The following is a 10856-nucleotide window of genomic DNA, read 5'->3' on the forward strand; positions in this document are numbered from 1 at the left end:
AAAAAATTTGTCTCAAGTCTTAATCGTCATACTGATTCCACCGATCTATTTAAAGATGGTTGCAAAACCTAATGTTGATACCACATGTATTTTCAAAGTACTATACAGATTTTTTATAACAGGCTGCCTCGTTAACATACAAACCATTGAGATTTAAAACGAGCACCCTGGTACCGTTATCCAATAATGCTTAAAGTAGCATTGATAAAGTCTACTTGTACAACTTCCAGCATCATGACACTAGGTTTTCACAAAAAATTTCTACTTTTCTTAAAATTTCCAGAATTACATTGTAAGCAAAAAGTGCAATAGCAGTAAAGCAGAGAGCTCTTCAGCTTCGTCCCAATGGTCAAAATGGGATTTTTCTATTCCTTAATAAGTAGCCCTGTAATTTTTATTTTTGAAAACCCCTCCACCAATAGAAAGAAGTAACACTAAGTTTAACTGCATTCCCCTTTATGTAAAATAAACTAATACAGTACTTGGTGTCATATGGAAGACTGACGTAAGGAGGGAAAGGGGAGGCCTGGTGGCAACACTTTGTCTATATTGTGCCTGTCAACTAAAATGCACATTGAATATCATGCAGTTCTCAATTTCTGCATGGTTTAATCACTATTAATGTGCTTTATGTTGAATTTAGAAACAAACCATTTCACATGAACACATCTACACAATACAGCACAGTACTTGCACAGTCTTTAGTAAAGTAAAATTCCTTGTGATTAGTCCTTAACATATTTCAAACATGTCAAGTGGTTTGGACCAATACAAGTATCAACCATTGAATAATAATCTAGTTATACAATTCAAGTTATTTGAAAAGTTATATAGTAATTAAAATTGTAAATCCGACCAAATTTAAAACTAGTATAAGGAGGATTTTCCCTTTTCTCTTATATTTCAGCAGCAAACCACTTGAATGACATAAATTAAAGCTCTATCACAAGACTAATAATTTTTCTAGAAATGAAAGACATTAGCCAAGTGTTCTGCCATACACTGTCATGTACAACTAAGTCTTATTACACAGCCAAACCTATTGATTCTGATAATTTGTAAATTTTTTCAAAGATTGAATCACTTACTGACCTTGTATACTTTCTTAAAATAAGTAATAAGACTAAATTATTATTGACATTAGTGAATTTTATTTAATCTTGCCTTTGTAAATCTACATGTAAAGTAAAATATTCAATATGCTTTTACTTAGCCACCATAAATATTTCAAATGTCTTACTTAGCCACCATAAATATTTCAAATGTCTTATTTCAATGCACTAAATTCAAGAGAATGCACACTGAAGAAAAATGATTAGCAACGGAAAAACCTGTCAGTAGATAATTATAGATTTAACAGTATTTCTAAAGGGTCAAAACACATTAGTCTATAGCCATTCAATTATTACCAAATGAGAATTTGAAAGAATTTATTGCCAGAACTATAGATTGAGATCTGTGATTAGATTTGGCAGTGTATTAAAACTGTGGTACTTAGGAGTTTACAGAAATTGGGCTTCGTTAAGCAAGAAATGTGTTTTTTTGTCAAAACACATGTTGGAAAATCAACAAATGTAACTGCACTACATAATTACCTACATATAAAGTGCTAGAAAAGCTTTTACAGCTTTACATATGTACTATACCATATAGTACATAAAATAATTATATGTAATACAGGAGAGCTTGGCACTTCATATTTAACAACTATAATTTTGAAGAATTGCATCACAAAGTTTCCTAATATATACGTAAGCTATTCCATTAAACCTAAGTCAAAAATTTATTCAGTTAACTGGGTTAGGGAAAGTAAAATTTTTTATCACAGCCCTTGTTGCCTAGGACATTGCTTAACATATAGAACATGTCCTGCATACATACAAGTTTCAAAGTTACTAACCTAAGATAAAAGCTATCTTGGTGTGAGAGTTCTACACCCTGGCTTACTGCACAGTGACTCGCATCTACAACTTTCAGTAGAAATTTAATATTGGCCATTATTTGCTGTGTCCATAATTTTTCATGCAAATAATGAAGTTAACTTCTTTTGAACTCATTACTGGATTTATTATGGAACTTGGCAATATGCAACACCAACATAACCATGCTGATTGTAAACTTAATGTAAGAAAATAACTCTAGCAAGAGTAAATTTCATTTATCACAAAATATAATCTATGCAAATAGATACTTTCAAGATGTCATTAGTAACAATATGGTCTAAAATATAATTCCCTCAAGATTCAAGCTGTTAAAACAGTGTTTCACACAACTTGTGCAAGTCGCTATGCTGTACTTTTTATATGCATTTAGCAATAATTATAACCTACTATTATGTACATTCTGCTTTAGAATGTTACAATAAGTTTGTTCAAATACATTTACTATGAAGATAATGCATATAAAAATATATGGCATTTGGACCACATTTGTTTTCTTAATTTCAATGTTTTATATTTATGTCTGTGGCATAACTGTAAACAACCTAATCTTCATATAATAGAAAGCAGGTTAGGAATGTGGAATACCAGCAGATGATGCCAATAAATGATGCTCCCATTAAGAATAAATTTGCATTAATTTTGATCATATAAAGCAATTAAATAAATAAATTTTCCTGAAAATACTTTAAAGTTTGTCTATAAATCATTATAGCATCTATACACATAGGCCTACATGCATCTCGATGTTTCCCTATATTTCAGAGCCAATACAATCTGGTGCAATACATTACATGTTTCCGATGATGTGTGTATCCCCATCATTTATGTACTACAACAACAATATTGGAATGTAAATCTTTCAAACAACACAAAGTAAATATGGCTGAGCAACTTTTAAAATAGAATTATAACATTTAATAAGTTGAAAACAAATATGAAAGTTATTAGGCAACACATTTGCTTACATGCACTGATAAGATGTAGGATTATATAAAATTAATGAATAAAAGCTATACTGGTGAACTGCCATTACTATTACAGCACTTTACTAGATATTTATTTTTTAAATTAAAAGATTATTCAAGTAATAATTTTAAACTGTTCAAGTGAAAGTCAAATTTTCTCCTAGATCTAAAAGATCAAAATAACAATTCTCCAGAATATATCAAATATTTCACAGCATCAGTAAACCTATGCATGTCAAAGTATAAAAATACAATACAATATCTATACAGCAGCCTATTGGGTTAAGGAAATCTCTTAATCTCAATCACGAGTAAAATTTAACCATTTGAACTCAAGTTGATACTTAGAAAATGGAATATATGAACATATGTGCTATGTAATGATTTTTCTAATTATTCTAGTGCTTAAGAAAAGGGGAAAAACAGCAATGACTGGTAATTGTGAAAAGGGGTTAACTTAAAACCAACAACTTCATCTTTCAGTGCAAGAAAGGTAAACTAAAACATACTGTACACATTTTTAAAAATAGAAATGGTCATTGTGCATTGCATATATTGTACAATCATACCTCATGTTCATTGATTCAAAGTCTCTTGACTCAATAAGAAAAACGACAACACAATTAACCCCCTTTACAAAGCCACCTTGACACCATAAAAACTCCTATAAGGTACCCCATATCCTTAGTATTAAAAGGAAGTCATTTGACAGTTCAACTTTACTTTTTAATTTATACATAGTGTATATTTAAAAAATAACTTTTATAAAAAAAGTCATAACATGAGGTGTGGCTATACATATATAATTTTTTAAGAAATAATTTACTTAGGTTATAGAATATACTAATTTAATGATATTTCCTTATCAAGACCATAAAATTAGTTTTCACACTCAAACCATATACAAACATTAAATTAAAATGCTAAATTTCCCTTATAAAGACAACAATAGCATGAACGTAGTACTTTACTGAGCGCAACAATAAATAAGCAGTTAAACACAACTATAAAAAAATACAATTTTTCTAAATGTCTTTCATTAAAATTATCAAAACAATTTAAATCTGTACAATGATTTAAAAATGATAAATATCTCTTCATATCCCATACAGTCTACTCTGCTACAATCATACGATTGGGTTTCAAATTAAGCATAACTTCAGCTAATGGAACCTGCACCACTGCCAAAAAATCCGTGTTTATGACATTCGAAATGTTTTAAATATCAATAAATGTAATTAACTAAATAGCCATTATATAAATATGGCTATAAAAACCTTTGTTATTCTTCAGTGTCAGAAGAAATAATGAAAAACAAAACATTTTCCTAATAGTGTCAGTATGTTAAAATATCAAATCAATTGATATTGTTTTCTATCTAAGCTTAATAAATTATGTACAATTGTAAATTAACTTTTGCGAAAACTTTTTCTACTACAGTATAGTTTACATAATGTGAAATAAAGTATGTGTTTAATTTCCATGATAGTTTGTTATAGCAGAACAGACTGTAATCTACTTTAAAATTTTATCAAACCTGATTTTTCTTGCAGGATATCTAACTGCTAAACAAAGGTACCTGTAGAGGCTAACAAGTCAGTCAAATTACTGTATTTTCCAGCCTGACTGACATTAAGCATTATGCTACAGAATATGCATTTATATTAGCACCTGTTTAATTGTGCACCACTACATGAACTACACCTTCATTTTAAATCTTTTTATGATATAAGTATAACAAATACTTCATAAAAGGATGTTTCTAGTTTTATCACAATTTTTTCCTTTTCTCTGTGCAGACATTTCTAAATTCAGCAAGCAATATTGTTTAACACTTTTGGGTAAGTCTAATCCAATAAGTTTTAACAGGATTTGAATTCCTGTATACCAGTACATAAATGCAAATAGAGACTGTACCAATGAGTTGTGAAGAACCCTTCTTTCCTGAACTTGCTTCATTTTTAGTTGAGCTGGGCTTATTACATTATTTAATTGGATGCAATATGCACCTTTCTCATCAGAAACTTGAGCTGAATGAGTCCCCACACCCTGAAAGAACTACACCCATCACCTAAAGCATACACTTGAACGTTGAACACAATTAGCCATTAAGACATACAATTCCAATGTAAAGCATCCATTGCACTGAATTTTGCACTTTCCACCATGCTTCTGGTTCTTTGTGCACTGATAGTAAGCATTTTGTTTTTCTTGTACTATGCCAATCTGCACTACACCAAGATACAGCTGTTCAACTTATTGCATATCAGCTATGCAAAGCAGTTTTTAATGCTACACAAGTATTAATTTCACTGTCACTGATCATTTCAGTGCAAATTGTCCTGTATCTACATCAGACTATTCATGTAGCAGTCATGTACAATGGTACATGTTATTCACATTTAGTATTAAAGTAATAAGAGGTTTAGTTAATGGAAATCATTCACAATTACATGTAAAGGATCCTGAGCCTTCTCCACACATTCTCGCACTATTTGCAGAATAATGTTCACTCTTCGGTCCAAAGCCACCATATGAGGCTCCCAAAGGATAGGGGTGATAGGATCAACACTCATAGAAGCCCTCATGGCATCACTCAGGTGCTGAGGGCCACGATGGAACCTGCAATGATAAAAGTTACAGTAAATTTCCCATACAGTTCTATTATATTTTTATACCGTAAAAGTTTTTTTTTCGTCACAATTTGTAATGATGTGTGATGACAAGGGGAACTTTGGAAAAAACAGAGTTTGCAATTTTATAATAGAGTACAGTAAATAAAATACATTAATTTAACTCATTTTAATTTGCTAACACCTTGGGCAATATTATTGGTAAGTTCTCCTGGTAAGAATTTGATTTGGACTTAGACAAATCACCTTTTAAAGGAGAAAAGCAACATGTATTTATAAAACAGATTATGAAACAATGAGAGGTATCTAAAAATAGCCACCAGAACAGAACAGACAGCCCTTTACAAACCATTCACAGAAAATAGGGGAAAACTGCATTATAAGTAATATTTTATATACAAGTCATGGGTCATTATTTTGAACCTTTCTATAACATCCCAGCAAATTTCATACATCAAATTATTCCCAGAATAGGAAAAAATCATGCAAAAAACAGTAGTAAATGTACTACCTCACACGCCAAGTCTGGTAAGCAGCAATTGCATGATTAAATGTTGTTTCTGTGTACCTTACACAGATCTCTCTTTCCTAAAAGCTGCATTTAGTAAATTCTATCCATTATTACTAATAATATCTATTACTGATACACAATGACTAGGATTTTTTAGAATAAATATGACATCGAGATTTAATTTTTTGAATAGTTTTATGGAGTTCTAACCATACTCTGAGGAAAGCATAAACAAAGGGACTCTCTCCAAATAGGCGGTTCGTGCATTCTATTGAAATTACTTTAAAGGTCTTTGCAGCATCTTTTCAACCCTTAGCCATACTCACTGCGATAATTCCTTTGCCATTTCCATTTTTCTATCTTGTCTATCCTCTTTACCTGTAACTTCAAAGTTTTCCCCCCATTTGTAAATGAGCTCAGAACCCAGTGCTGGGGTATGACCCAAATTAATAAAACCAATACTCTATAGTTGTCTGCTACTTTTCATTTGGTGCCTCATTTTATAGCATTATATTCAATAGTTTGGTTGCAATATGGTGCCAGGCAATTATGGTTGTAGTCTATTTTTAACATCCCTGCCCGGCGATTTTCCCAATTGGTGTTCGAGCCCTGCTCAAACTTGATAGTTTCTTTCAGTCTGTAACCTTACTATCCTTGTGAGCTAAGGAGAGGGGATTTGAGGGAGCCTATAGGTCTATCTTTTGAGTTATCAGCAGCCATTGCCTGGCCCTTCCTGTTCCTAGCTTGGGTGGAAACTGATTGGGCATTGATCATATGTATATATGGTCAGTCTCTAGGGCATTGTCCTGATAAGACATTATCACTATCCCTTATCTCTGTCATTCATGAAAAACCTTTAAATCTGGATAACAAATGTATCTTCTGTTGTACTGTATGTAGGTTCTACTGTTCTAAACCTTATAGGTCTCTAGATGTCTCGTTGCCAATGGTAGCTATGTTAATTTTGCGGTGCTGATGACATTTTAATGTTAACGTTAAGGGAAAATGTTGGCGAGGGTTACGATTGAAGTGTTCCTTATAAGAGTGATAATAGTAATAATGCTGGCATTGTGGTTGCTGGGGCTGATGGTGACTAAATAACAATAATCCCAATTTCCTGTTAGAGGGGGAGTGTTTGTTACCATAATACTCATTACATGTTTAATACCATTTTTTCTTTATTACAACTATGATATTACAATACTTTATTTGAATGCAGTATGACAATTGGTGTGAGCATTACCTATTACAAAGCATTTGTGTGGGGCCAGTGATCGAGTTGGGTCATATTAGAATCTCTACAGTATTTGGTTTTGTAACCTTTCACTATATTTTAATGTAAGAGTTGTTATTATTAAAGATATTTTATGTGGGGAATGGTGAATAATTTCAAAAGCATGAAAAGGTCAGCAACATCTGGAGTGTTACAATATCTACAAACCTACACTTGAAGGATTGGTGTATCCCTCTCAAGTGTGCCAGCCTTGGCCACATCCTGTATCTTTATATACAATGCTCCTAGTGCTTTGAGGGTTGATATATAGAGATTGGACCCAGTACTAGGAAAAAACCTTATATCAGACTTTTGCTTTACTCTACAACATCAGCTACTTGGGAATTTTACAGGTGAGGAGGAGGCATGCTGTACAATACTCCCTATTTTCATGGTTTTGTCAGAAATAAATCCTGTTTTACAAGGAAAATTGGTAGCTGAATAAGGTATTGGGACATTTATAAGCAAAATTTTATTATGCAAAAGTGTTAATTTCAGTAAAGAAAGTTGTGCAATATTGTACTGAATATGTTAACATTCTTTGATTTCATGTTTACTTGCATGTCATTGGATTTTAAAAGCATGGCGCACTCCACCTCACTACTGTTCACCTTCTGATATACAGTAAGATTCTATGGTGAATAATAACATGGACTCCAGTGTGTGTGTGTGTACGTTCCTAAAGGTCCCAGTGTTGGACCATATAGCCTAATTTCATAAATACAATAAATTTCACTAATATTTCAAAATGGTACTCTATTTGTAGTTAAGTTTCAAAATACAAGAAGAATGCTATGTTACACAGGGTTAATTTACTTGATCCATGCTTCAACCTTACTGTTTTACTTAATAGTGTGACTGCAGGTTTTACCACCCAGTTGCATTTGGACACTCGCATTGAATTACCATCTATACCCAACTGTCTCGACGCTTTAGCACTGCCTCCTTATTCAACTTAACTCTTTCCAATTCCTAACAACTAACACTTGATCCACACAACATACTTTACACCCTGACCAGTGGCAGCTCAGGTGTAGGCACTGCGGAACTGCAGCTCCCTCTATTTTTATTTACCTCTAGTATTCAATATTTTTTTTATTAATTATTTCTTCATACTTATACAATATATAATCCCTTAAGCTTAATGTCATTAGCCATTTCTAAGTTTATGAATAAATAAAAAAATATTTGTATAGAACTGCATGCTTCACAGTTCCAGCTGCTTGGCATTTGGCTGGTGTGCGCATACGCATATAGGAAACTGCATGCGAAGCCGAGAGAAAGCGAGCACTGCCGCTCGCGCTGTGAAAACAAACACTTCTCTGAGAACTAAGATATCAGAAGACTAAATGAACTTTCAGTGCTTGCAATGGAGAAAAATTTCCTCAATGTCATCCAGTGATCAAGAAAATAATTGATCTTTTGGTATAAATTAAAATAAGAAAAACGGGTATAATTTTTAAATGAAGGGCTCTCAAGCTTTAATAGTAACAATTTAGGTACATAAAAAGTGTTTGAATTTGTTCTTTGAGGAATCTATAGTTTGAATATAATTTCTAATACCAGTTTGTTTACTTTTCACAATAGTAATACGAAAGCCACAAATTTTCTGGAGTAGCGCTCACACTAAATTTTACCACAAGATGCCACCGACTCCAACATACTCTCTCTCAACTCAAATTATTCAGTTACAGATGCACTGAAGTTTTGAATTGCCTCCCCCTTCCCCAATGCCGAGTCATTTGATACAAATTCCATAATTTTATTTTAGTAATGTAATATGTAATAGAATAATGGTTTACCTTAACAGGTTATCAAGGGTAGAATGCCTGATGAGACAGCACTGGTAAATTGGTGCCAAAATTGAAATTTCATCATGGAATGGCTTTCCAAATCCACGACCATGATCAAGGTGTACAGGAGCAGAATTATTTCCAAAAGCCTGCAAAGGAAAATAAAATTTAATTTACCTATGAAGATTGGGTCTCTAAATTTAGTATAAACATGTTTTCACACACTAGATATTCAGTATATTACCACACTGGAAGAAAAGGCTTATTTTGCACAACACTATGTAATAACTACATTGTCTGAGGAAAAGCTGTATAAAGTTCCAACAATAATTAAAATTGACATATGAAGACTTTTCAAAACAAAATTAAATTATTTTAATATCAGATACACTGAAAGAGTCAACTACCTTACAAATTATTAAAATTTACAAATAAAAATTTTAAATTTCTAAACCTCTTGCAAGCTGCATCTGTAGATATAACACTCGTGTGAAAGCAAAACGTTGATTAAAATTTTAAAGTTCATTACTACATTTGATATGAAAACAAATACAAAATGTGATTATTTCTGACCTAAATTGGTTTAAACCATGCAAACAATCATGGTTTCAGGAGTCATTAAGTGCTCTATGCATTAGGATTGAGTATCAAATAAGGACAATTAATCCAATCAATAGTACCACTTCAATTATTTCTTAATGTAACAAGGCAGGAAGAAATTATGGAAAGATCAGCAACATGAGAAAATTATGGGCAAGACCTTACCTTAAATGTTTCATAATGATGCCTGTCCATGTTACCCATCAAGAAATCTAATATGGACATGTCCATAATATCTAAAAGCCGCCGACCTTCGTTGTATGGGTGTACCTCCTTTACAAGATCACAGTATTCATCATCTGTAACAGGAAGTGTCTTGACATTTTATTTGATAAAAAAGTTCATGGTTCACTATTACTGTAAGAAATGTGTCGAACAGACCTGATGTTTCTCAATGTATCCAGGATTTACTAACATTCCTAATTGCCTAAGCAAATGAAAAATTTCAATTCAAGTAATTTAGATTAATAATATTTACAAACTGCCACCATTTAAATTAGGTAAAATTTATTGTAATTCTAAAGTGTCATTGAAATAAATTCTCTATACACAACTTGGATCTTTCATAAAACTTGTTTGTAGGTAGTAGGTTGGCCAATGTATCAGCCACCCGTTGAAATGCTACCGCTAGTTATTGGGTCCTTTGACTGGCCAGATTGAATCCCTCTCTGGTTATGACATCTTTGTATACACATACCCCAAAAAGTCTGGCCTGGCCAATTCTTTCCATATTCTCCTCTTCCCTTCTACACCTGACAACACTAATAACTGAAAATTATTCTTCCCTCTAGTGGTTAATTGCTGCACTGTATTTTTCAGTAGCTAATTTCCACTTTGTAAGGGTATAAGTGACATTTTAGCAATGGTAAGCAGCTCTTTTAGAAGGACACTCCAAAATTGAACCACTGCCTTTGTAACATGGTCTTCCACTGTCTTGGGTTAGTGTTCTCTTACTTGAGGGTACACTCGGGCACACTACTCTATGCTTATTTGTTATTTTCTTTTCCTTATTGGGGCCCTTGGGCTTATAGCATCCTACTTTTCCAACTAGAGTTGTAGCTTAGCTAGTAATAATAATAAAATGTATTCAACATTTTATGTAATGTAGATACTGCAGATGATACATTTAAAAAAAAAA

The 10856-nt window shown here is 32.5% G+C and overlaps 1 protein-coding gene across 5 annotated transcripts in view; it reads right to left on the minus strand.

The window, feature by feature from the left end:
* Nucleotides 1-2042: 2042 nt before the first annotated feature.
* The window catches only part of LOC137641609 (extracellular serine/threonine protein CG31145-like), a 745874-nt gene continuing 737060 nt past the window's right edge, over nt 2043-10856 (minus strand). For all 5 annotated transcript variants that reach the window (XM_068374331.1, XM_068374333.1, XM_068374334.1 and 2 more), the window contains exons 8-10: nt 9884-10017; nt 9128-9267; nt 2043-5530 (exon numbers count right to left, since the gene is read on the minus strand). In XM_068374331.1, coding sequence (XP_068230432.1) covers nt 5338-5530; nt 9128-9267; nt 9884-10017 — 467 coding nt within the window. In that variant the 3' untranslated portion in view covers nt 2043-5337. The remainder of the gene's footprint in view (nt 5531-9127; nt 9268-9883; nt 10018-10856) is intronic.

This window comes from Palaemon carinicauda, chromosome 5 (genome assembly GCF_036898095.1).
Source record: "Palaemon carinicauda isolate YSFRI2023 chromosome 5, ASM3689809v2, whole genome shotgun sequence".
Classification (NCBI taxonomy): domain Eukaryota; kingdom Metazoa; phylum Arthropoda; class Malacostraca; order Decapoda; family Palaemonidae; genus Palaemon; species Palaemon carinicauda.